We start from the raw sequence: 26,633 nt of genomic DNA on the forward strand, positions 1-26,633 counted from the left end.
AGTAAAACAAGAAAATTCTGTTGTTTTTGCAACAACGTAACAAAAGTTCAAAGGGTACTTTTCAACACAAAATAAACACGAATTGATTAAAGTGGACCCCGACTTAAACAAGTTGAAAAACTTATTCGGGTGTTACCATTTAGTGGTCAATTGTACGGAATATGTACTGTACTGTGCAATCTAATAATAAAAGTCTCAATCAATTAACCAGGCCTCGCCGGCTTACCCCAAACCTCCAAAACCAGCATCTCAAAAATCCAGTCTGGAGTCATCACGGCGGATGTCGGCCCACGCCCGTCCTCAAGAAGCGGCGCAGGTGCCTGTGGAGGGTGTCAAAGGAGGACACCGTGCAGCGTGACACCAGGGTCACCCACTTGACCGCGGTCGTCAACCACTGCGCCATGTTACCCATGAAGGCCACACAGACCGTGACGTAACGGAAGAGCAGTGCCAAGCTCCTCCCCAGCTGCCTGCAATGGTTAACTATCATGTCGAGTCTTAGGTCGTGCATTGACATTGTTGAATTATTCTCCACCTGCGTGGGGGGGGAATAGGACAATTTATGCGTATTTTGTGTGACTCATCTTTGCGTTTTTAACTGATGGTCCCTTACGTGGACCGAAGTCAAAGTGTGGAAGGTTGCAGACAGTCCCTTACCGTTCTCGTCCAATCAGTTTTGTTTCCGGGAGTGTGTGGTGATGTGGCTCTGCTGCCTGGAATTCCATCCGAGGGAATATTAGCAGATAAAGAGAGCGCAAAGGTCCAACAGGAAGCACTCTTTCAGGTGAGTCAACGCTTCCCTTTCATAACACGTCGCCTCGTATTGCGCTGCACGAAGCAATAAAGGTAAATAGGCAGCCAAGGAAGGATTTAAAGGCTCGTTCCCAACTGACGAGTGTTAGCTAGCTACTAAGCTAGTTAGTTAGCCTCCCCACGGAAGCTACAGTAAACAAAATATTCATAGTCCGCTCCATACTCGTCCCTCCGTCTCTTAGTATTGCAACTTGTCCGCTGCCTCCCCGGGGCGCTGGTGTCCAGCTGTTCGGAGGAGTATGCGGTTTAATTTCGTAATAGACACCAAGTATCGTCCCTGTTGATGACCGCGGTGACGCAGTCGCTGTGGACTTTTGTCGATGGGCTCGGGAAATGTCGGCTGTTTTCGTCGTGGCCCGGAATTCTTTGCTTAGGGATCGCAGTCAATGTCTGCCGAGAGGAAACGTGAAAATTGGACAGACGAATTGTTAGAAAAGTAAATGACCTTAGAATAGTTCATTATACAAACATACTGTATACACATACTGTACATATACATTCACTGTAAAAACATACATATACACATACTGTACATATACATTCACTGTACAAACACACACATACACATACTACACATACATTCACTGTACAAACACACACATACATATACTGTACATATACATTCACTGTACAAACACACATTTACACATACTGTACATATACATTCACTGTTCAAACACACATACTGTATACACATACTGTACATATACATTCGCTGTACACACATATACACATACTGTACATATACATTCACTGTACAAGCACACATACACATACTGTACATATACAAGTACATATGCACACATACACTCATGCACATTTCATCAAACAAAAACAAAAACAAAAAAAAAGAATAGTGGTCACAACGTTACGTACACGAATACGACTCAATATACGTGTAGTTGATCAAAAGTTAGTGTATATTAATTGCATTTATTGTTCTTCGTTTTATAACAATGTATAGGACTAGAGGTAGAAAATGGATGGATGGAAGCACATGTAAATTACACAAATGTAACATCTCTTTGGACTGGAATGGGAAACAAGCAAACTAAAGAGACAACTCATAAATACTTTTGAAATAATCATTCATCCCTTAACAGTTTGACAATAATACAATAGATTATGAAAAATTCAACCTAATCAGCAACACATTTTCTTAATTGATCACAAACAATAAGTCATTGCTTTGTCCATATACAGAACTTACTTATACATTGTTTGATTTAGTCATTTACTCCATGAAAAAAAATATTTAACTAGTGTTTTTGCTTTACTTGTCTTTATTTAATGTATGCAGTTATTTTCATTTAGGATAAATTATTTACAAATGTATTCCTATTGTACTACGATTATTACATTTGTACTTTTTTTTAAATCCAAATTTTTACGCAATTTTTTTCCCTTCCTTTTCTTACTGTCATTTTATTTATTTGCTCATTGATATTGTATTGTATTATAAATTGATTACAATTGAAATGACAAAATACGAGCAAACTAAATAATATTAGCATTAACATGTAAAAAAGGAATGTGCCGATACAACTCAAGAAGAAACTGACCCCTGTGGAGCCCATTAACATCCAGGGCCGGGAGGTGGCAGTAGTGGGGCAGTACAAGTACCTGGGAGTCCACTTGAACAGCAGACTGGACTGGAAGGACAACAGCAAATCTGTATACAAGAAGGGCATGAGCAGACTCTTTTCCCAAGGAAGCTTAGGTCCTGTAATGTGTGCAGCAAGCTGTTGGATTTTTTTTTCAGTCTGTTGTGGCCAGTGCCCTGTACTTTGCAGTGGTTTGTTGGGGGAGCAGCACCAGCAAAAGGGTCTTAAACCGGATTGACAAACTGATCCGGAAAGTCGGCCAAACTATTGGCACGCAGTTGTAGGCGTTTGTGTCAGTGAGGGACAGGACTGGACAAACTGCTCGCCATCATGGACAATCCTGCCCACACACTCCACCAGACAATTGAGGGACGGCGGAGCTCATACTCCCAACAGGCTCCTTCAGCTTCGTTCCCACAGTGTTTGATTCAAGAACTCCTTCATTCCGGACTCCATCCAGCTGTATAATGACTCGCCATACAGCCATAGATGATATCTGTCTATTACCTGACCGCTTCTATGTTACCTACCTCTCTTTGTTTATAATGTATATTTTCTGCTGGATCTGCTTTATAGTTTATGCTCCCCTTTTTTTTTGCTGCAGCTGTTACATATACTGTAATATTGTACATGGTAATTGGGATTTGGTATATATTCTATATATTATATAAAAAATATAATATAATATATCAGTATATATTAAGTACTGTACCGGTATATATAATATGTAAATATTACATATGTTATATTTTATATTGCTACTATGGTACATTTTTCGTCTACTTTATACCTGCATTATCCTTTCCATCCTTTGTAACTGAGCTACTGTGTGGAACAATTTCCTTTGTGGATCAATAAAGTTTGTCTAAGTCTAACTCTTCACTTTTGATACGATATCGATAATGGAGCCTTGCGTATTAGCCGATACCAATATTGAGCCGATACGATATCAGCACAAATCATACAGCATACTTTTATTATTTTGTCTAAAAAACGCTTACCTATTTATTTTTAATCATCTGGAATGGACTTACGCTGTCTTTAAGTTAAATGGTCATTTGTTTTTGGCAACTTCTTGTGGCCACAATAATTCATAAAGTTAAGATCATGACGCAGTAAATTGAGTGATGCGGACACTTTTGTTACTGGATACTTTGTAACAAGCTTCTGGAGACTTCTTATGTCTGACTAATATGCAACTATAATTGTTTCATACTTGTTTATATTGACAAATGTCAATGACGGCAATTAGGGCTGGGCGATATGGCCTTTTTTTAATATCGCGATATTTTAAGGCCATATCGCGATACACGATATATATTTCGATATTTTGCCTTAGCCTCAAATGAACACTTGATGCATATAATCACAGCAGTATGATGATTCTATGGGTCTACATTAAAACATTCTTCTTCATACTGCATTAATATATGCTACTTTAAAACTTTCATGCAGAGAAGGAAATCACAACTAATAAAATCACTTTTTTTTCATACGGTGTTGATCTGGAAATGTTTGCCTCGACATTTTGATGGTGTGGGCGTGTGGCACCGAACGGAGATGTTGACATGCGGAGTAAGCACTCTTCATTCTCTAGCAGGTGACTTTCAAATGATGCTACATATTAACAGTAATGCTACTTTTTATAGCAACGCTTTTGCCCCACACTTGACAAATTACGGTTGTCTGTTCGACATATTCCCACTTGAAGCCAAACCACCGCCAGACGATGGACCCCCTGCTGTTTTTTGGGGGAATTAATTATTCCTTCATTTGTTACCAGATTCGCACCTTCTCTCTCGTATTACCACTCGCACGACTGCGCTAGCATCACAGCTAACGTTACCCATGCTGCTACCTCTTTGCTGCGCGAGGGCATATACGTATGTGACGTATGTCGCGACAGTATGTGACGTGTGTAAGAAGGTGCGCTTGTCTGTCTGAGAAGGAGACACAGGAAAGAGCGAGGAGAGCCTGTAGTGTAATGCCAGCAGCTAAAAGCAACTGCGTGAGAACGTATACTCGAAAATCACGATCTAGTCATTTTTTATATCGCACAGAGACAAACCCGCAATATATCGCGTATATCGATATATCGCCCAGCCCTAACTGCAATATTGTTCAATAAATGACACTTATTACACAATGTCTTGCGTGTGCACTTAGCTGTTGTGAAGCTGTTAGCCCCTATTACCCTATATCCTACCATGTTTACATTTTGTAAATGACTTGACTAAAATATAAGAAAATACTAACCTTTTGTGCTTATTGGAGGACATTTAGATGTTAACTGGCTGGCCAGCTTTGCACAAGTAAAAACTGCAGGACTGCTTGTATTGGAGATTTTACATGCTGTTGTTTTTTTACACTCATAATTTAAAAGTAATGGTGGGACTGAATTATCAGTAATTTGATATGAAGTAGGGGTAGGATAAATAAGCTGTACTTCTTCCTTGTCCTTTTCAGCGAGCCATGTGATGTTTCTTAATGTAACTTGTCAAGCATGTCAGAGACAAATGAACTCTACTATACCATTTATTGTAAACCTCAACTGTCCTCTCCATTTTGTGCAGTGCCATCCTGATGTTCAGTCGCCTGGCCAATGTCCTCCAGGAGCTCTCTGGAGAAGAGGGCCAAGATGGAGACACACAGCAGGGCGAGTTCATGCCTCAGCCTCCCGCCGAGGAGGGCCAAGCAGCACCTGCAGAGCCCGAGGCGCCCGAGGAGGCAATTGAGCGCCTGGCCCACCTTGAACAGCTGGTGGTGCAGCTGAAGGAGCTCATCCGGGACAAGGACACCCAACTGGTCCAGAAGGACACTGTGCTGGCTAGCAAAGATGTTCTACTTAAGGTGTGCACAATATTCTGGGAAGCAAAACAGTGTATGGATAACTAAATGTTTCTTTTTTGGTTGTTTTGACAGAATGAAAGGGAGGCAGGTGATGCTCGCTTCAGTAAACTCAAACTTCAGGCCAAAGCTAAGATGGTTGCGCTCAATAAACAGATTGCTGATTTGAAGGGACAAGAAGGAGCAATAGTGAGTCTCAATCACAAGTATCTGTCTAGCGGCCAAATGGAACCAATTATTCAGATTTTTCCAATTTTGTGTACACCAGAGCCCCGACAGTTCTTTTTCCAGAGATGTGGCCGGAGAGAGTGATGTACAAGAGCTCCAAAGCAAGCTTGGTGAGGAGGAGGCCAAAAGCAACAAGCTGCGAGAACAACTTCAGGATACAGAGAAGCTGCTGGCAGAGAAGGATGTCGCCCATGCCCAGCAGATGAAGCTCCTGCAGGCTGTGATATGCGAGAAGGACGTGCGTTTCCAGGAGCAGGTTCAGAAACATGAAGAAGAGCTGCTGGCAGCCTCAATACAGTCATCTGATGGTGGCGAGCTCCAGCAGGTACAAGATCAAACACATGCCTCTATGTTTTTTTTACACAAATCAAATAGTCCCCCCAGGAATTTGCGATGTTGTGATTGGGCCAATTCATGCAAATTCAACCAATCCCCGTGGATTATGCACGGCCTTGCAACATTGTCCAATGCCTGCAACTCAATGCACATTTTGGCCAATCGAATTTGTCTCTGAGCGGTACTCAAAACTCACACATCAACTGTCTAATCTAAACTAATGTTTGTTTGTGTCTTGACTCTTGTGTAGAAATGGAAAACAACGTGTAACAATATATCAAATATTGCTCAAACGGAACAAATGTTGTCCTCCCTTGTGCAAACCAAATCTGCATTTTTATGCCTTCAGGTGACACAGATCAGATTTTTTTTGCCAGTCTAAACGCGCCAAAGTGCTACAAATCAGATTTTTTTCGCATCAGATTAAGGCCCCATCAGAAGGTAGTCCAAATCCAATTGGAATCTGGGGCTGTATTTATCAAGCTTCTTAGAATTACTCCTAAGAAGTCTGCTAAGAGTTGACTTATGAGTAAAGAAATTCTTCGCTGAAAACTGCACTTAAAAGTTAGTTATCAAGCGTCTTACTCACACTTTCAGCGAAGTGTAGGACCTAATCATAAGTGTCACACTCAGAGCTGAATTACGACATTACTATGTGCCGTAAACGGAATTTTAGGTGACGTAATTTCTGTGTCCATAGTAATGACCAATCACGGAAGGGAATCCCTTGTCTAAGAATAAAGAAATATTTAAGTGGACAATTGGAGTGTATATTTTGACAATATACTACAAAATAATACAAAACAAACAATGAATGAATGAATAAAAAATAAATGTTTCCTTTTCTTTCCAATTCATTAATTAGGCAACTAATTTGAAACTGGTGTGGGTGACTTTATATATATATATATATATATATATATATATATATATATATATATATATATATATATATATATATATATATATATATATATATATATATATAAATATAAATAAAAATAATACCCGCTCTGTCTAAACGATACTGTTGGATCAGCTGCTCGTCATCAAACAAAGCCAGGACATCCTTCCGCTCCCTGAACGTTCACGCACGTCTCTCTCGCCTCAGTGCCATCCCTCGCTGGCAACTCCTAACCACTTAGGACACCTCTGAAGGTCTCTTAAATATCGTGGAGAGTAGGAGTGATTCTTAGACTTAAGAAAGTTGATAAATAGCTTTTATTCTTAAAGGCCTACTGAAATGAATTTTTTTTATTTAAACGGGGATAGCAGATCTATTCTATGTGTCATACTTGATCATTTCGCGATATTGCCATATTTTTGCTGAAAGGATTTAGTATAGAACAACGACGATAAAGATTGCAACTTTTGGTATCTGATAAAAAAAAGGCTTGCACCTACCGGAAGTAGCGTGACGTAGTCAGTTGAACATATACGCAAAGTTCCCTATTGTTTACAATGATGGCCGCATGAAGTGAGAGAGATTCGGACCGAGAAAGCGACAATTTCCCCATTAATTTGAGCGAGGATGAAAGATTTGTGGATGAGTAAAGTGCAAGTGAAGGACTAGTGGGGAGTTGAAGCTATTCAGATAGGGAAGATGCTGTGAGAGCCGGGGGTGACCTGATATTCAGCTGGGAATGACTACAACAGTAAATAAACACAAGACATATATATACTCTATTAGCCACAACACAACCAGGCTTATATTTAATATGCCACAAATTAATCCTGCATAAAAACACCTGCGTGTTTGTTATGCTAGCTCCTAGCTCCTCTGCTAGCTCCTAGCTCCATAGAACACGCCAATACAATTCAAACACCTGATCAACACACACAATCACTCAGCCCAAAAGACCGTTTACCTAACCCAAGGTTCATAAAGCTTATATATTTTTAAAAAGTTACGTACGTGACGCGCACATACGGTCAAGTTATCGAATGTTTAGCAGCCAAGGCTGCATACTCACGGTACCTGGTATTCAGCTGGGAATGACTACAACAGTAAATAAACACAAGACATATATATACTCTATTAGCCACAACACAACCAGGCTTATATTTAATATGCCACAAATTAATCCTGCATAATAACACCTGCGTGTTTGTTATGCTAGCTCCTAGCTCCTCTGCTAGCTCCTAGCTCCATAGAACACGCCAATACAATTCAAACACCTGATCAACACACACAATCACTCAGCCCAAAAGACCGTTCACCTAACCCAAGGTTCATAAAGCTTATATATTTTTAAAAAGTTACGTACGTGACGCGCACGTACGGTACGGTACGTGTTATGCTAGCTCCTAGCTCCTCTGCTAGCTCCTAGCTCCATAGAACACGCCAATACAATTCAAACACATGATCAACACACACAATCACTCAGCCCAAAAGACCGTTCACCTAACCCAAGGTTCATAAAGCTTACATATTTTAAAAAAGTTACGTACATACGCAAAAAAAAGCCAAAGCTGCATACTCACAGTAGCACGTCTGCGTCTTTGTCATCCAAATCAAAGTAATCCTGGTAAGAGTCTGTGTTGTCCCAGTTCTCTACAGGCGTCTGTGTATCCAAATCAAAAGTCCTCCTGGTTAGAGTCTCTGTTATCCGAGTTCTTCCATCTTGACTGCATCTTTCGGGAATGTAAACAAAGAAGCGCCGGCTGTGTACTGTTGTGGCTGACTACGTTCGAAAAATACGTCCATTTCGCACCGACAACTTTCTTCTTTGCTTGCTCGGCTTCCTTCTCCATAATGCAATGAACATAATTGAAACAGATTCACGAACACAGATGTCCAGAATACTGTGGAATTATGAAATGAAAACAGAGCTTTTTCGTATCGGCTTCAATGTGGAAGGCATACCCGTGTTCGCCGGGCTACGTCACGCGCATACGTCATCCTCAGAGGCGTTTCGAACCGGAAGTTTAGCGGCAAATTTAAAATGTCACTTTATAAGTTAACCCGGCCGTATTGGCATGTGTTATAATGTTAAGATTTCATCATTGATATATAAACTATCAGACTGCGTGGTCTGTAGTAGTGGGTTTCAGTAGGCCTTTAAGTTTGAGAGTAGGACTAAATTTCGCAAATTCTCAGGACTTATGTGTAAAATGGCACTCTAAGACGCTTGATAAATACGGCCCCTGATCTTTTCAGATGTGACTTCAGTCTAAGAAATGCGACCTATATGTGACTTGCAGTCATCTTTAGGCAAGCTACGTCATTTGTGCGCGCAGAAAAGTTGTGGCCCGCCAGCGGAAGTGGACACGTCATCACAAAATCTGGTTTTGGTAAACAAAGTATTTTTTTGGCGCATCATTAGCACTGTCAAGTGATTCTTTTTTAAAAATCTGATTACCCGTAAACGCGGGTTATTATTTGCTTGCATGAATAACATTTGCTGAACAAAATACCCCAATATTTGGGTACAAATGCAATTTGGTAGTCAGAATGTCATACAGGAACGTTTTTTAAAATGTTTTACTGAACTGCAAGTCATTGATTTGCTCAAAACATGGTGAAAATAAGTTTAGTAAAAAAAGTGCACATTTTGAATGTCTTTGCAGTTTGCAATAATCTTGCAAACAAGGTACAGTTACTAGTCGATATTGTAGTAAACAGACTCATTAACAACTTAACATAGTGTACCATTTACTCTTCTTTAGTTTAAACAGTTGTTGAAACCAACAAGTTTGTTTCCCTTTTTTCAGATGACAATGCTGATCTTTTTTTTTTTTTGGTACAATGCGACCCCAGCTCGTTGTGATTACTTACAGATGTCAATCAATCGAAGTTTACTTACAGTATATAGCCCTTAATCACAAATGTCTCAAAAGGCTGCACAAGCCACAACGACATGCTCAGCTTAGATGCCACATCAGGGTAAGAAAAATCTTAACCCAATGGGAAAAACGAGAAACATTGGAAGGGACCACAGATGTGGGGATCCCCCCTGGGTGATCGGTGTAATGGATGCCAAGTGGATACTGTTAATTAATGTGAGAGTCCAGTCCATAGTGGGGCCAGCAGGGGATCCTCTTGCATGTAGACACGTCGGGGCGCAGAGACGTCACCGACGATGCATAAGGAGTGGGCACCCAGGGTCCCGACTTCATGTGAAAGTCCAGTCCATTTGGAGGCCAGCAGTGGATCATCTTGAATGGAGACAAGTCAGCAGTGCAAAGATGTCACCAACTGATGCAAAGAGGAGTGGTCCATCCTGGGTCCCGACTTTGAACAGCTAGTGCATCATCCGATGAGGCTGATCCGTGGTCACCTGATAACTTCTCCACGCAGGAGAAAGGGGTAGAGCAGAAAAGAGAGACAGCCGATCAACTGGTCTAAAAAGGGGTCTATTTTAAAGGCTAGAGTATACAAATGAGTTTTAAGATGTCCAATGTTCTCCAGGAAGCAAAATAAATTCACATTTAGTCTGTAGTTGCAAGTTGATGCTCTTGTTGGTGTAGTACAGTTGGTTCATCCTTGCTGTAATTGTGCCTCTCCAAGGTATTGTACGACAAATCAGCTGTGGCTATATGAATGGCATCTTTTTGCAGGACTTGGTCCTGTTAATGTCCTATAATGGGACATTTGACTTTTTAATCATATTTTTTCCTCTTGATATTTGTTACTTTGCAGATCTTCTTACTAGCGAGTCGCGCGTAGGTAGAAGATGTCTGTGAATCCTGTGTGTGTATAAGCGAGCAGTCTTGCTGTCTGTCCATCAAGACAAAGATTTTGAATGACTGTAAAGATGACTCACTCTGTTGCGTTAATTCTACTGTTAAATAAATGCGCTCAGGTGCTGAGAGAAATATGGAGAGTGACTGTTTAAAGCGGGAGACTAAGAAAACAAACACACATGGACATAGCATTTTATCGATGCCGGAAATGTATTTAGACTTAATTTTCATTTATTGTTGGATTGATTGATTTACTGACTATCAGCTCAGGCCGAGTCAGCATTAAAACTTTTTTTAAGGAGCAAGTGGTGTTTGTTATTAGCGTACTGACTGCCTCCACTACAGCGCACACAATATGCTGTTTCCTGTAAACACTTTTGACTGTCCAAGAGGCAAAGGTGGCCAAGGCTCAACAATTCTGATTTGCGAACATGTCTGTCACTCAAGAGCCGGTAACGGCAAAGAAATAAAAACCTGACTTGCGGTTATTTATCGCACTAATTACACTAATTAAAACCTTGATGTCGATTCGACGTCGATTATTCATGCAACCCTACTATATATACACTACCTTTCAAAAGTTTGGGGTCAGATTGAAATGTCCTTATTTTTGAAGGAAAAGCACTGTACTTTTCAATGAAGATAACTTTAAACTAGTCTTAACTTTAAAGAAATACACTCTATACATTGCTAATGTGGTAAATGACTATTCTAGCTGCAAATGTCTGGTTTTTGGTGCAATATCTACATAGGTGTATAGAGGCCCATTTCCAGCAACTATCACTCCAGTGTTGTAATGGTACAATGTGTTTGCTCATTGGCTCAGAAGGCTAATTGATGATTAGAAAACCCTTGTGCAATCATGTTCACACATCTGAAAACAGTTTAGCTCGTTACAGAAGCTACAAAACTGACCTTCCTTTGAGCAGATTGAGTTTCTGGAGCATCACATTTGTGGGGTCAATTAAACGCTCAAAATGGCCAGAAAAAGAGAACTTTCATCTGAAACTCAACAGTCTATTCTTGTTCTTAGAAATGAAGGCTATTCCACAAAATTGTTTGGGTGACCCCAAGCTTTTGAACGGTAGTATATATATATATATATATCTATATATATCTATCTATATATATATATAGATATATATATATATAGATAGATATATATATATACACATACAATTGTATTTTATTTTCACGTAAAAGGCTCACATTTTTAAGGTGTGACAACTTTTTTTTTGCAAAATAGTAGTAGTAGTGACTTCCTTGTTCATCTACATAATTTGGTCAATTTCTTTTGTTTTCACTTTATCAAACTGCGCATGCAAGTCACGTCGAGGACCCATTGGGGCCTGTGCGCGCTTATACTGTAGTCTGATAAGGATCATATTTTACTTATTATCTAAGCAGTCAGCTGGAAAAAAATCTGATTTCTAAAAATCCAATTTGGTGTGCTGTGTAAACGCAGTCTTACTTCCTGTTCCTGTTTACAGTGCTAAGCCTTCTGGTTAATGTAGCGTATAGATATTTAGCAACACACTGGCATCCTGACTTCCTAGTTTACATGTGTTTATATAACCTTTATTTATCCAGGCTAAGTCAATTAAGAACAGATTCGCATTTGTAATATTGACCGAGCAAAAAGGCAGCATTTACATGTTAGAGATGTTGAAGTTTGATGATAATCTCCTATCGTCTCATTTTCTAACAAAAATTAACGCTATAGATGCTTTGAGACTGTTTTGCTTTTAACTGCTAATCATCTTCCCTGGTGCACTTCACAGGCTCTGCATGCAGCACAGCGCCGCTGTGAGGAGCTGGAAGAGTCCTTAAAATCCCGCTCGCAAGTGCTGGAAATGCTGCAGCAGGAAGTCAGCAGTGCAGATCAGCAAAAGCAGGTGCAGATTAGTCAAACTGCATTTTCATTATTTGAACTTATCCCGAAAGTGGCTTGAATAGAATTTGCTCATTCGCTCAGATTCTGACAGTTCAGTTCCGACAAATGGAGATGGAACTGGATGAGGCGGTCAAGTTGCGGGAGCAGCAGAGGCAGGAATGGACCCGGCAGTCCAGCAAAGCTGATGTGGACCTCCAGGAGGTGCTGAAGCAAGAGAAAGCTGAAGCTGCGGCAAGGCATGAGAGCGAGCTTGCCTCCCTGAGAGAGGCATCTAACATGAGTCTGGAGAAGGAGAAGGCGGAGGTTGGTAGGTTGGAGGCGGAGATGGCTTTGATGAAGGAGGCTGTCCAAGCGTGCCAGGAAGCCTCAGAGAGAGAGATGGAAATAATTCGCCTTGAAAAAGAACTTACATCTTCAAGAGAGGCTGAGTCTGATGTCATCCAGGCCAGTCAGAAAAGCCTGGAGGAGACAAAATTACAAGTAGACAAACTAGAGAGAGAGAGAGCTTTTCTTCAAGGGGAGCGGGAAGAGGCTCAGAAAAAAAGTGAGATTTTTGCAGAAGTTTGGAAACACCTGCAGCCTCTCATCCATGAAGAAGTACAACCATTGGAGGATATTACAGACCTTTCTATGGTTGTGGACACTGTGCTGTCCATTGAGACACAAGTGAGCAGGCTGAAGGACGAACGGCGCGAGAGTGAGCAACGTTGTTCTGAGCTCACACGTAGCCTGGTGGCTCTGCAGGGTGAGAGCTTCAATCCTGTTAATAAACCCTTCTTTACAAATGTCCCTTTTTGTTTTATAAATGTAATAATTTATTTCCAGAACAACTGGACAGGAGCGCCAGTGAGGAGAAGGAAGCTACGATTCAGCAGCTGGAGCAGCCAAATGACCCGGTGAGCGCTCCTAAGTAGACAAAGCAGGTCTAAGTAGACAAAGCAGGTATTAGCTACAAAGTCAGACAAGACGTGAGAACAAGCAGGTCACAGAAGAAGTGAGCTATCTAATCCCTCCTGTACTGAGTCACTCTCTAATCTGACATTCAGATCACTACACTGATGATTATGTCGCCTTTAATTGGAGGACCTTCTAAAAAATTTTTATTTTTATTCTTTTTTTTCCAGGCTCCTGAAATGGTTTCACAAGAGACTCAAGCAGAGGCTTCGTCTGAGGCTGAAAAAGGTACAGTGGGTCTTTTTTATGTTTCAACTAAGTATGCCAAGTAAACATTTATTTCAACTTTGGATCATTGGTGTTTTTTACAGTGACCATCTTGTCATTGGAGCAACAGCTTTTAGAAAAAGACAACCAACTCATTGCCTTGCAAGAATCTCTCCGACTGGCCCAAGAATGCTCCACCACCGATGTTTCAACAGCTGAAAATATAATTGAGAGCAAAGATGACGTCGCTGAAAATAAAGTTGCAACGCCTCTTGACTCCCTGGAGGACACCCAAGAAGAAGAGACCACCTTGGTGGCTGAGGACACGTCAATCCTCTCCATTTCTGCTGACAACGAGAGCAGCCAGGAGTTTGTGGAACATCACGACTCTCCTGAAGAATCCAAAGGGACTCCCTCAGATGAGATGGTCACCAGCAACAGCAGCTGGACACTTTTAGAAGCTGTGAACCAGGATGGACGCCAGGAGTGGCCGTTTATTATGCAGGACTTTGGCCACATGCAGTCATGGGAGACCACAAGTATGGAGCAGGAAACTTCCACTACTTTAGTCACCTCTTCTTCCGTCATAATTCGAGAAAAGGTTGAGGTTCATGAGAATCGGGAGGGTGCCTCTACCACAGATGCTCCTTCAGGCCATGTCTTTGCTCAGGCGCTGACAGAGGAACTTCAGAAAAGGTACACTGAACTTTTAACTGAACTGAAAATCCTTAGGGAGGCGACTGCAGAGTCCCAGGAGAAAATTAGGAGTCTGGAAGAAAAAACGCAAAAGCTTACCGCTGATAAGGAAGAAGTCCAGTCTCAGGCAAGTGTCTTTGCAGAGGAGCTCAAGTCTGCCAGAGAGGAAGTGATAAGTGTTTCCCAGCAAAGCAATGCTGAAATCGCCCTTCTAAAAGAACAAATTGACATTTTGAGTAATGACGGTAACGCCAAAGAGCAGAAAATCCAGGCTCTACAGGCAGATGTGGAAGTGGCTTGCCAAGCCCTCTCTGAGCAGCAGAGCCAGGCCCACATACTCGGGTCACAACTGGAGGAAAGAGAACTCCTATCCTCTGAGCTGGAAAGGAAGCTTCAAGATATTGAGAGCAGCATGTTGAAACAATCGCAGAAATCAGCGCTTGATGAGGACTCTTTGTCAAAGAAGGACTCTGAGATCTGTGAGCTGCAGTTTCTCCTCAATCAGGAGCAGCAGCAGATGACAGAGCTTAATGACAGCATGTCTGCAAAACTTAACCAAGCAGAAGAAGAGAAATTATTGGTCAACAGTGAAGTCAATAAACTGAGGGAGCAACTGGTAGAACTTCAGAAGTCAAGAGAAGTGGATGAGGAACTATCGAGTTTACGTAAAGCCAAGGAGGACCTGGAAACTCAGTTGGTGAGCACCAGAAAGAAATTGCAGGTTGTGCTCGTGCAACGTAAAGATCTCCTAAAGAAGGTCTCTGATATGGAGATGGAGGTGAATAGCTCAACTGAAAAAGAGGAAGTGTCTGAGACTGCTGCAAATATTCAAGACGTAGAGAAATTTTCAGCAAAGGACCTGGAGGCCAAACTGTTGGATCTAGAGCAATCAGTGAAGTCCAAAGACCAAGTAATTGAGAGCCTGGAGTGCAAGATTAGCCAGCAGGCACAGCTCCTTGCAGAAACATGTAACGAGCAAGCCGAAAGCCCTCATGAGTCTTGCATGTTGTCTGACAACAGCTTGTTACAATCTCAAGTGGCCTCTCTGGAAGCAGAGTGCGAAACACTGCAGAAGAAAGTCCTGGAGGCCCAAGAGTCTCGTAAAGAGAGCATCCGCAAAGCCAAGGAGAAAGACCGACACCATCGGGATCAGCTAAAGCAGCAGAAGGAGGAATATGGTGAACTCATGGAGCGTTTTGAGGTGCAGAGTGGTGACTGTGAGCTTCTTCTCAATAAACTAAGGGACCTAGAAGATAAAAATAATGCACAGAATAATGCACAGAAAGAGGAGCAGCCAGCACAAGAGAGCAAGAATTTGGTTACAAATTTAGAAAAAGGAGCAGCTAATGATTGGGTCCAAGAGGATTGGGTGGATTTTGCAGGATCTGAGACAGATTCAGCGCAACCGCTGTCTGGTGATCAGCAACCATCTGAGCAGCCAAAGGTCATGTCTCCTCAAACAGAGGTGACCTTAAAAGCGTTAAGAGAAGAGATCCAGATTGTGCGAATGGAAAACTCTAAGCTCGAGAATAAACTTCAAGAAGCACAGACTACTTTGTCCCAGAAGGAGGCAGACCTACAGAATGTTAGCAAGGAGCTGAGAGCCCTATGTGAAAAGGAAAGACAGATCGAAGTACTCTCTGAAGAAATAAATGCCCTCAGAGAGAAGTACCAGCAAGCGGAGTCCTGCGCTGAGGCCTTGAAAACAGAAATGGAAACTGTTGCTACGGAAGCATCTTCACAATCTGCGAGCCAAGTTACAGCACTTCAAGCCGAAGTGGAGGATTTAAAAAATTTCCTTGATGACAAGAACACAGAGCTTGCAACACTTAGCCAGCAGATTCATGAGCAGAAGGCTCTCATACACTCAATGCAGGACACAGTGGACCACAAAGATCAACTAATAGCCTCCTTAGAGGCTGAGCTTAAGGCTGAACAGGAGAAGAGCAAAAAGGTAGAAGTTGAAGAGGAGAAGGACAATGAGGCCAAAATCCAGCAGCTTCAGCGGAAACTTCAGGCGGCATTGATCTCTCGCAAGGAGGTGCTCAAAGAGAACAAAACCCAGAAAGAACAGCTGGCCTCAAGTGAAACCCTCATTGCTGATCTGCAACAGAAGATGCAGGTGGCGGAGAATGAGCTGGAGAAACTCCAAGCGGAACGCACAAAGCTGATTGACGAGGTTGACCGCATGTTGCTAGAAAACCAAAGCTTGGGCTCTTCTTGTGAGAGTCTCAAACTAGCCATGGAAGCCATCGCGAGCGAGAAAGACGCATATGTAAGAGAAGGCGAGTTGGCCAAAGACGAGGCAGCCAAGATGTGCAGCGAATGGGAGGAGAAGGTCAGCAGCATGAAGGAAGAGTATGAAACCCTACTCCACTCCTACGAGAATGTGAGCGACGAGGCGGAGCGTGTAAGGCGAGTCCTGGAGGCCGCCAGGCAGGAGAGAAAGGAACTGGCAGCGAAGGTCAGGTCCAACGAGGCCGCCAGACAGGACGCCGAAAGACAGGCCGAGGATGCGCAAAAGGAAGTGGAGTCAGTGAAAGACAAAATGAGGAAATTTGTCAAAGCAAAGCAGCAGAAAATCCTGGAGCTTGAGGAGGAGACCGAAAGACTTCGAGAGGGGAAAGAAAAAACACTACTAGAGGGTGGAAATCAAACCAAAGAGTTTGATGGACTTCAGGATGAGTTGCAGACTTTAAAAGCTGAGTTGGATGCTACAGTGACAGAACGAGACGACTTAGCACAAGAGGTTGAGCAGCTGAAGGAACGACTTGGCCAAATCGAGAGAAAAGACACTGATCCTGTTTGTGCTGCCAAAGTTGTGGAACAGCTTCAGCATTCAGATCACATAGTAACACAGATGGAAATCATTGAGTCCAAAAAAACATGCACTCATGTGGATAGTCCAGATGATCGAATAAGTTCAAAATTAACACCAAATGCTGAACCTTTCGAGGAACAAAAAGTTATATTAGAGGGCAAAATTAGAGAGATGGAGGCAGCTCTTCAGTCAGAGAGGGAACTCTGGAAAAAACAAGAGGCCGAACTCAGAGTTGGACTAGCCTCTCTTGAGCAAGATCTCCAAGAGAGCAATGAGAAGGCCAGTCTGATGACGTCCCTGGAAAACTGCCTGCACGAGAGCAAAGAGAGAGAAAGTTGTCTGATTGAGGAAAGCTCAAAACGAGAGGCACAGTTCAAGGACCTCCTCAAGAACCTTGAAAGTGAAAAGGACAACTTGGAGGAGCGACTGATGAACCAGTTGGCCCAACTCAATGGGAGCATTGCAGGTTACCAGCAGGAGGAGGCAGACAACCGGGAACTCCTTGCTGAACTTAAGCAGGAGGTGGAAAGGTTGGAGAGGGAACGGTGTAATCTTGAAGCCGAAGTCCGAGCCCAGACGGACAGAGCGACTCGACTGGAGGAGGACATGAGGCAAGCCCAGAGGCAGAGAGCTGAAGCCGAAGCAGAAACGGGGAAACAAAGGGAGCTGGAGCAACAGCTGCGGTCCGCTCAGAGGATCAGAGAAGGCAGCCAGAGCCGAGCCCGTCAGCTGGAGGAACTCTTGAGGGAGAAGCAGCTGGAGGTGCGCCAGCTTCAGAAGGACTCCATCCAGTACCAAGAAAGGATCAGCGAGCTGGGAAGGGAAGTTAAGGCACTGCAACTAGGCCACAGTGAGCTCAGCAAAAACCTAGAACAATCTCAAGAGGAGATCTCCAAAACTAAGGATGACCTAAAAAGATCTGAAGCAGAGTTGGCAAGCTGTAAATCAGACTTAAGCGAGGCCAAGGAACAGTTCAAACGGGTCATGCTTGAGAAAACGAGTTTGGAACAGAGTGTCCAACAGAAGGAAGCTCTGTTGAAAGCCGAGGCAGAGCAAACCCTAGACTCTGTGAGATTTAGGCTTGGTGCAGAGCTAAAGGAAATGGAGCTCAGACTTGAGGAGGCCTACAACGACAGAGAGAAGGAAGAAGAAGCCACGCTTGAGGCCAAAGAGGCAGCAGTGGCAGCTGAAAGGCAAGCCCAGGAGAATCAAGCCCGTCTGGACGAATCACTCGCCCGGCTCGCTGCCTTCTCGCGCTGCATGTCGTCATTGCAGGACGACCGGGACAGAGTCCTGGATGAGGCCCGTCAGTGGGAGACTCGCTTTAATAATGCTCTGCATGGCAAGGAGGCTGAGGTACGGAATGCTGAAACCAGGGCCAAGGAGCTGGCGGACATTCTCCAGAAGGAATCTTCTCTAAAGGCAGACATCCAGCTCTCGGTTGACAGGTAATCTTCGATTCATGATGTCAAGCTCAGTGTTTCCATTGATACTTAAAATTAATTGATGTTGCAGATTACAGAAAGCCAACGAAGAGTCGCAGCTGAAACTGGAAAAGACGGAAAAGAACCTAAATGAGAGCCGAGCGGAAGTGGAAAAGCAGCATGCCGAGCTCCTGCAAACCACAGCTGAGTTGCAGTCTGCGGAAAGTCAAGCCCAGCTGCTGAGGGAGGAGTTGGACAGCCACAACCAGAGGGCCAGTGCTTTGGAGGAGGCCGTGGCTAAGCTGCAGGAGGAAGTTGGCCGGGCCAGGATAGAGCTGAGGGAGAGAGAGATGGACGAAAGGCGTCTATGTCTCACCTTAGAGCAATTTGAGGCCGACCTGCAAGCCTCCAAGGCCTTGACGGAGAGTCTGCAGGCTGAGTTGCGAGAGAAGGAGCAGAGGGAAGTGGAGATGCTGGATGAAAAAGAGCAAGCTATTGTACAGGTAAGAAAATTAAGTATGTGCCCTCTGAGGGTTCTTGTGCACCTTATAACACTCTAACCTTGTAGGCTTCAGAGGAGGCACGAAAGGAGGGCGATGGCAGGGCGCAGGAGGCAGAGGAGGAGCTGGAGAAGAGGCGAGGTGAACTACGAGATGTGGAGGAAAATTTACGAAGGACCAAGGAGGAGAGAGACACTTGCAGAGCCAAACTGGACTCCTTTACAAAGGCCATGGGCTCTTTGCAGGATGACCGAGACAGGGTCCTCAACATGTACAAGCAGCTAGAGGAGAAACACCTGCAGATCATGATGGACAAGGATGGTTTGATCCAGGAGGCAGCGAGTGAGAGCAACAGCCTCAAGGAGGAGCTGCGTTCTCTGCTGGTCCAGAGAGACGATCTTTACGCAGAAAAGGGCAAACTCTCTGCTCAGCTCCACGGGTATCGAGATGAACTCCAGCAAGTTCTCAGCATGAAGGACTCCCAGCACAAACAGCTTGTAGCGGCACAGCGAGAGCGCATCTCATCCCTTGAAAAGGAACGTGATAATTTGGAGAGCACGTTGAGGAACATTGGCAAGGTGGAAGCTGCCAAAAAAGAGCAGGAGATGCCATTACAAGCGGTAAATGCTCCGGGAGCTGAAGTTGAGAAGCTGAAGGAGCAGTTGTTGGTTGCTAGAGAGCAAGCGCAAGCCCTGGAGGAGAAGCTTCTTGAGGAGAGGCAGGAACACAAGACAAATACTAAAGAACTGTCTGAGCTGCGTTGGGAGGGAGGTGTGATGCGCACCGAGTCCGAGAGCGCTCAGGAGAGGGTGGCCGAGCTGGCCAGCGACCTGCTAGCCGTCGAGCAGAAGCTCCGAGAGGAGAAGGAGGCTGTGACCCAGTTGCGGGCAGAGAACCAGTCATTTGGTAAGGCCATGGCATCGCTGCAGGACAGCAGGGATCAGGCGGAAAAAAAAGCCAGAGAGCTCAGCTTCAAGCTGGAGGAGGTGAGAAAAGCTGGAAGCCCTGTGGGTTCTGCTGGAGAAGTGTGGAGCCTGAAGAACGCCCTGCAAGCTCTGCAGAATGACCGCGAGAGACTGGTGAGTCACTCTTTCTTCTGTGAAGGTCCTAGTGGCCATTAGGGATATTTCAGCTGGATAACATTAAGTACACCTGCAGCGTTATGGTATTAGTTTAAATTCAAACATGCATACAGATAAAATATTGTACATCACATTTTAAGTACATTGTTTGACTTCTTTGATCAATCCATTCCATGATTTAACTCCACATGCTGATATGCTAAAGGTGTTGTCTGTGCATACAAATGTGTTTAGTTAGATTCACATGCCACAAAGAATAATTCTTGTACATTTTTGCTTTGTGCGTAATTTTAGCTGTTTGCAAATGCACCAAATGATTGAATTTCAATTTTTTTGATTCCGTTAAAGGCCTACTGAAACCCACTACTACCGACCACGCAGTCTGATAGTTTATATATCAATGATGAAATCTTAACATTATAACACATGCCAATACGGCCGGGTTAACTTATAAAGTGACATTTTAAATTTGCCGCTAAACTTCCGGTTCGAAACGCCTCTGAGGATGACGTATGCGCGTGACGTAGCCCGGGGAACACGGGCATGCCTTCCACATTGAAGCCAATACGAAAAAGCTCTGTTTTCATTTCATAATTCCACAGTATTCTGGACATCTGTGTTCATGAATCTGTTGCAATTATGTTCATTGCTTTATGGAGAAAGAAGCTGAGCAAGCAAAGAAGAAAGTTGTCGGTGCGAAACGGACGTATTTTTCGAATGAAGTCAGCAACAACAGTACACAGCCGGCGCGTCTTTGTTTACATTCCCGAAAGATGCAGTCAAGATGGAAGAACTCGGATAACAGAGACTCTAACCAGGAGGACTTTTGACTTCGATACACAGACGCCTGTAGAGAACTGGGACAACACAGACCCTTACCAGGATTACTTTGATTTGGATGACAAAGACGCAGACGTGCTACCGTGAGTATGCAGCTTTGGCTTCTAAACATTTGATCGCTTGACCGTATGTGCGCAACTTTTTTTTTGCGTATGTACGTAACTTTTTTAAAATATATAAGCTTTATGAACCTTGGGTTAGGTGAACGGTCTTTTGGGCTGAGTGATTGTGTGTGTTGATCAGGTGTTTGAATTGTATTGGCGTGTTCTATGGAGCTAGGAGCTAGCATAGGAGCTAGGAGTTAGCATAACAAAGATGTAGGTGTTTTTATGCAGGATTAATTTGTGTCATATTAAATATAAGCCTGGTTGTGTTGTGGCTAATAGAGTAAATATATGTCTTGTGTTTATTTACTGTTTTAGTCATTCCCAGCTGAATACCAGGTACCGTGAGTATGCAGCCTTGGCTGCTAAACATTTGATAGCTTGACCGTATGTGCGCGTCACGTACGTAACTTTTTAAAAATATATAAGCTTTATGAACCTTGGGTTAGGTGAACTGTCTTTTGGGCTGAGTGATTGTGTGTGTTGATCAGGTGTTTGAATTGTATTGGCGTGTTCTATGGAGCTAGGAGCTAGCAGAGGAGCTAGGAGCTAGCATAACAAACACGTAGGTGTTTTTATGCAGGATTAATTTGTGGCATATTAAATATAAGCCTGGTTGTGTTGTGGCTAATAGAGTATATATATGTCTTGTGTTTATATACTGTTGTAGTCATTCCCAGCTGAATATCAGGTACCGTGAGTATGCAGCCTTGGCTGCTAAACATTTGATAGCTTGACCGTATGTGCGCGTCACGTACGTAACGTTTTAAAAATATATAAGCTTTATGAACCTTGGGTTAGGTGAACGGTCTTTTGGGCTGAGTGATTGTGTGTGTTGATCAGGTGTTTGAATTGTATTGGCGTGTTCTATGGAGCTAGGAGCTAGCAGAGGAGCTAGGAGCTAGCATAACAAACACGTAGGTGTTTTTATGCAGGATTAATTTGTGGCATATTAAATATAAGCCTGGTTGTGTTGTGGCTAATAGAGTATATATATGTCTTGTGTTTATTTACTGTTGTAGTCATTCCCAGCTGAATATCAGGTCACCCCCGGCTCTCACAGCATCTTCCCTATCTGAATAGCTTCAACTCCCCACTAGTCCTTCACTTGCACTTTACTCATCCACAAATCTTTCATCCTCGCTCAAATTAATGGGGAAATTGTCGCTTTCTCGGTCCGAATCTCTCTCACTTCATGCGGCCATCATTGTAAACAATAGGGAACTTTGCGTATATGTTCAATTGACTACGTCACGCTACTTCCAGTAGGGGCAAGCCTTTTTTTATCAGATACCAAAAGTTGCGATCTTTATCGTCGTTGTTCTATACTAAATCCTTTCAGCAAAAATATGGCAATATCGCAAAATGATCAAGTATGACACATAGAATAGATCTGCTATCCCCGTTTAAATAAAAAAAATTCATTTCAGTAGGCCTTTAATACATTATGTATTATGCTAACTGACCTTTTTTGTTACACGGTTAGTGAATGAGGCCTACTTTTGTAGTTATATTTATATATCTATATAAATATAGATATATAAATAATATATATATAGTTTATAATAATATATATATAGTTTCCATATATATTATGGAAACTGTAGCAAGCAGTAGAGAATATTGAGTGATTTCTAGTTACAAAACATATTTTGCTTTAATCAGTAGTATTTTTTTTCCACCTTATGTTTTATATTTTTATATAATAGTTCCAGTTCATTTTATCATCATCAAATTTTATTTATTTTACCCTGCCAATGTTTACTCCATCTATTTGTATTTGTGTTCTTTCCTACTGCTGCCGAAAATAATTTATTTTATTTTATTTAGATTCCATGGTAGTCTGTATTTGTCAAACCACCTCTTTAATTTATTCATGTTTTCTATTATTATTAGTTTTAACTCCAGAGTGAACAAAATGCTGTTGTATGGTCTGAAAATAGTACATACTATTTAAATGCCTTGTAACTTTACAATTGCGTTTTATTTGGAGATTGAACAATTTTGGTCTCAGTATTGATCTCTGGGGTACGGCCTAGCTTCATGTATTGCTTCCTATTTGTAAAGTAGCTTCTTACTCAGTTCAAGACCAGCCCTCTGATGCCATACCGTTCTAATTTGTAAATTTGCCATACCATTAAGGGCAGAATTTGTGATGTCTTCTGTTCTCTGGCAGCTGGAGCAACTTCAAACACAGACATTAGAGCTGCAGACGCACAAGTCGGAGCTGGCTCGCCTGGGAGCAGGAGAGCTAATCAAAGTCAGCCAGGAGCTGTTTGAGGAGAAGAATAAGAACCAAGACATGGTGGGCGTCATCAAGCAGTTGGAGAACATGGCAGAGGTGGACAAGCAGGAAATAGAGATGCTCAGGTGAGACATTCAACACAAATATACTAGAATAATGTATTATGGTGGTCACGATTAATGTTCCCCCTAATTTTTCATGTGTCTGAGCAAAAGCTTAAACTTCCTCAGCATTCAGTGAGCAACACAGACGTGCACAATGGCCATACTAGCAGCACACCTGTCCCAAACATGGCTGTCACATAACAGCAGTCATTTCCATTAAATTGTTTTCTAATGCAGGTAATTTGGCCCACTTGCAATTATAAATGTAACAAAATAATCTTGTTTTTCATGAGCCATGTACTAGTAATATATGTATGGGTGGAGGTCCTTTTATGGAAAGAAGACATTTAGTTCCCCTTAAAACATTCACATTTTGCACAATGAGATGTGTGCTGTAGCATTACAGTCATGACAGTGTTTATCAGCATTTCTATAATCTAGTAACAGAATTTCATGATTAATATCCATAAATTACCTTCTTAATAAATGACACACATCTGATTGGGGAGTGTGGGTCTACAGTACTTAGTTCACCATATTAAAACATTTACCTCTCTTAACTCCGCTGCACTGTTGGCTATAAGTTAACTATCAAAACAGTGCATGCGTGCGATTTTTTGGGGTGATTATAATTGACAATAAACCGTTTTGCTCAAAGTGATCAATGAACCTCTTGACAGACGTTGACTGAACGGTATTGACAAACATTGTTTTGTCTGTTGTAGCCGCTTGTTGTCACCTGTCTCTCAGTTGCATTGCAAAATCGTAAAGCTGAGTTTCCATTTTGCAGTGTGCCACTGCAAAATATTAGCCGCCACACCTAAAAATTAGGGTTTATTGCGTGAAAACCAAGTGAAGTAATTAAAGGTATTGTAGCGTCCAGAAGACGACTCACTAACTCAGACGCTTTTTTTTAGCTTTTATTGCCAATCTTATGTTAACAATGGGCCCAATTCCAACATTTCCTCAGTGTACCAACTTCTTTCTCAACACTTACTCATTCTCCGCCAAAACGGGTGTGTTCAAAATCAAGGGAAAAATTAACATCATAACACACAAACATACACTTTTAACACCAGTAGGAAGTTACAGTATGAATAGAACTATATATGTATAGTTTATTATTTGCGCACTATTGACTAGTGACGGACCGAAAATTTGGCCGCCAAAAAAAATATTTATACTGATCAACGGAATAGCGCTGCCGAAACCGGACGCTTGGATGGCGTAAGCTATACGCAGAGGGTTGCCTTAATCGGAGGCAGCATGTCCGCGCTGTGGACGTACTTAAACATATACGAGATATAACCGCGGACAGCGATTTTCAAAATCTAAGATGACACTGGTGGTTTCTAAGGAGAGAAAGGGTCGTAGCAGCCCAAAGCAAGTGTGACGTCATGCTCGTCATGGGGCAACAGAGTAGTCTAAACACGAATACAGTTTATAACAACATTAAAAATAGATGCTAGTTTTATGATAATTATTTTAAATTCAGAACGATTGACTAAAAAGATTCGCGAAAATATTTTTTCAACAAAGTAAGCAGCAACATTTTTCAAACGATACGAAACGATGCCTTTTTAAAGAAAATATATGCATCATAGCAAATGTCATATTGAGCACACCCCCTAGCCACGCCCCCACCGCCACAGGTATCTTGGCAATTTAGGGGAAGCCCTGCACAGAATAAATTATGTTTATTTTGTTTAGAGTTTTGGTTGGATTTTATTGTTTGTGCGGCATAGATTTTCTGTGCGCAGAGGAGGCGAAAGCAGTGCGCAATTAGAGGGAACATTATTCAATATTTGGGTTTTCTTCTTCTAGACTGGAGCGTGTGGACTGGCTGGCCCAAGCAGAGCAACTTAAGCAGCAGACGCTCAGTGCGCTGTCAGAACGCGATCAGCAGCTGCGTCACCTCTCCGCCATGTTAGAGGAGGCCCGTGCGCACACGCCCAAACTCCAACAGGAACTCTACCAGAGAGAGGCATGTCTAAATATGACATCTAATGCGAAACCTGTCTTGTACTGTATATATTGAACCGAAATTCCAACCATTCATGTGGTACTTCAAAAGGCCTCACAGGAAGTACACAGCGCTCCTGGAGCTCCTCAGGAGAGGCTTAGCCGGCAGGACGTGCATGCTTCCCCGTCCGACATCTCAGAAATGCAGCAGAGGTACGATCCGGGTCGAGAGAGGACCTTGCGTGATTTCAACAAGCTGATATCGACTTATTTGTTTGACATGTGCGCCATCAGACTGGAGGAGGAGACGCAGCAGAGGCTGGCTGCAGAGGAGCAGCTGATGGAGGCGCAGGATCGACTCAGGCGGTATAAGCAAGATGAGGCGGTGGTGTCAAAACAAAGGCTGTGATGTTGTGTGCGCTCATGTTTTGTTTTCATTTGCTCGCAGCCAAGCTAAACGGGAGGATCACTCCGACACGACCGTGTTAATCGAGCCGCCGGAGGGAAGCGTCAGCCGAGTAAGTCTCCTCCGCCTCCATTCTCCCACATGTGACCGTCCACTTTTAAACCTTCTTTCCCGCCGCAGACTCGTAGAGGCGGCACCGGCTTGCTCCGGGCGCTGCGTGCGGGCGTGTGTTGGCGACGGCGGACGCCGCTGCTGTTGAGCATCTACCTGCTGAGCGTGCACGTGCTGCTGCTGCTGTGCGTGGGCGGCTTCCTGTGAGCGGCGCGGCGACGGCACCTTGCATTACGGAGGGTTTCGCACACAAACATTGCACTTTACAGGACTTACACAGCACGCTTGGCAATTCATTAGGAATAAACTGGCAAGTATAGACGTTCTAACGTTTTACCCTTTGACATGTGCACGATGTTAGGGGCTGTCATAAAGGGACAAGGTTTGTAAAAGAATATATACATATTTATACATCAAATGGTTAGAAGTTTACTTCCTGTTGTGATCACATGCACAAAAACAGAGGGTTTTGCAATTATTCCTTCAACATTCCCCTCATGCAAATCACATGATTATATTTATGCTTCCTCTTCTACATCTATTCCAGGTTAATCAATGCATCTGTCACCACAGAATGATTCCATATGAAACGAGCTGCTCATAATAATTACCCAATCATAAACTATGGTACTGTGATTCAGCCTAATTTATTGTTCATCTTTCTTCCTTCTTCAAATTCACCATAAATTAGACTTTAACTGTATATAACCATTGTAAAGGGCTGCAAAGACAGAATATTTAAATAAAGTGCAAGTGGTTTATAGTCTAA

The 26,633-nt window shown here is 42.8% G+C and overlaps 1 protein-coding gene across 2 annotated transcripts; it reads left to right on the forward strand.

Moving 5' to 3' along the window:
* Positions 1 to 562: 562 nt before the first annotated feature.
* Positions 563 to 26,633, forward strand: golgb1 (golgin B1). 2 transcript variants are annotated; one of them, XM_062064764.1, is made up of 17 exons: positions 563 to 784; positions 4,991 to 5,267; positions 5,340 to 5,453; positions 5,533 to 5,817; positions 12,296 to 12,409; positions 12,490 to 13,153; positions 13,234 to 13,304; positions 13,533 to 13,590; positions 13,674 to 18,534; positions 18,602 to 19,013; positions 19,079 to 20,089; positions 23,213 to 23,406; positions 25,210 to 25,369; positions 25,460 to 25,560; positions 25,642 to 25,713; positions 25,796 to 25,865; positions 25,934 to 26,633. In XM_062064764.1, exons 2-17 carry the CDS (start codon positions 5,001 to 5,003, stop codon positions 26,069 to 26,071), a joined length of 8,592 nt encoding a protein of 2,863 aa, XP_061920748.1. In that variant the 5' UTR covers positions 563 to 784; positions 4,991 to 5,000; the 3' UTR covers positions 26,072 to 26,633. The 2 variants fall into 2 exon arrangements, with proteins under 2 accessions (XP_061920748.1, XP_061920749.1); XM_062064765.1 differs by lacking the exon at positions 563 to 784 and adding an exon at positions 789 to 846.

Source organism: Entelurus aequoreus, linkage group LG12 (assembly GCF_033978785.1).
Source record: "Entelurus aequoreus isolate RoL-2023_Sb linkage group LG12, RoL_Eaeq_v1.1, whole genome shotgun sequence".
In the NCBI taxonomy this organism is placed as follows: domain Eukaryota; kingdom Metazoa; phylum Chordata; class Actinopteri; order Syngnathiformes; family Syngnathidae; genus Entelurus; species Entelurus aequoreus.

Coding starts and splice junctions, on each gene's coding strand:
- golgb1 (XM_062064764.1), top strand. CDS start 5,001: ATGTTCAGTCGCCTGGCCAATGTCCTCCAGGAGCTCTCTGGAGAAGAG. Junction 13,154..13,233: donor TAGCCTGGTGGCTCTGCAGG/GTGAGAGCTTCA, acceptor ATTTATTTCCAG/AACAACTGGACAGGAGCGCC. Junction 18,535..18,601: donor ATCCAGCTCTCGGTTGACAG/GTAATCTTCGAT, acceptor TTGATGTTGCAG/ATTACAGAAAGCCAACGAAG.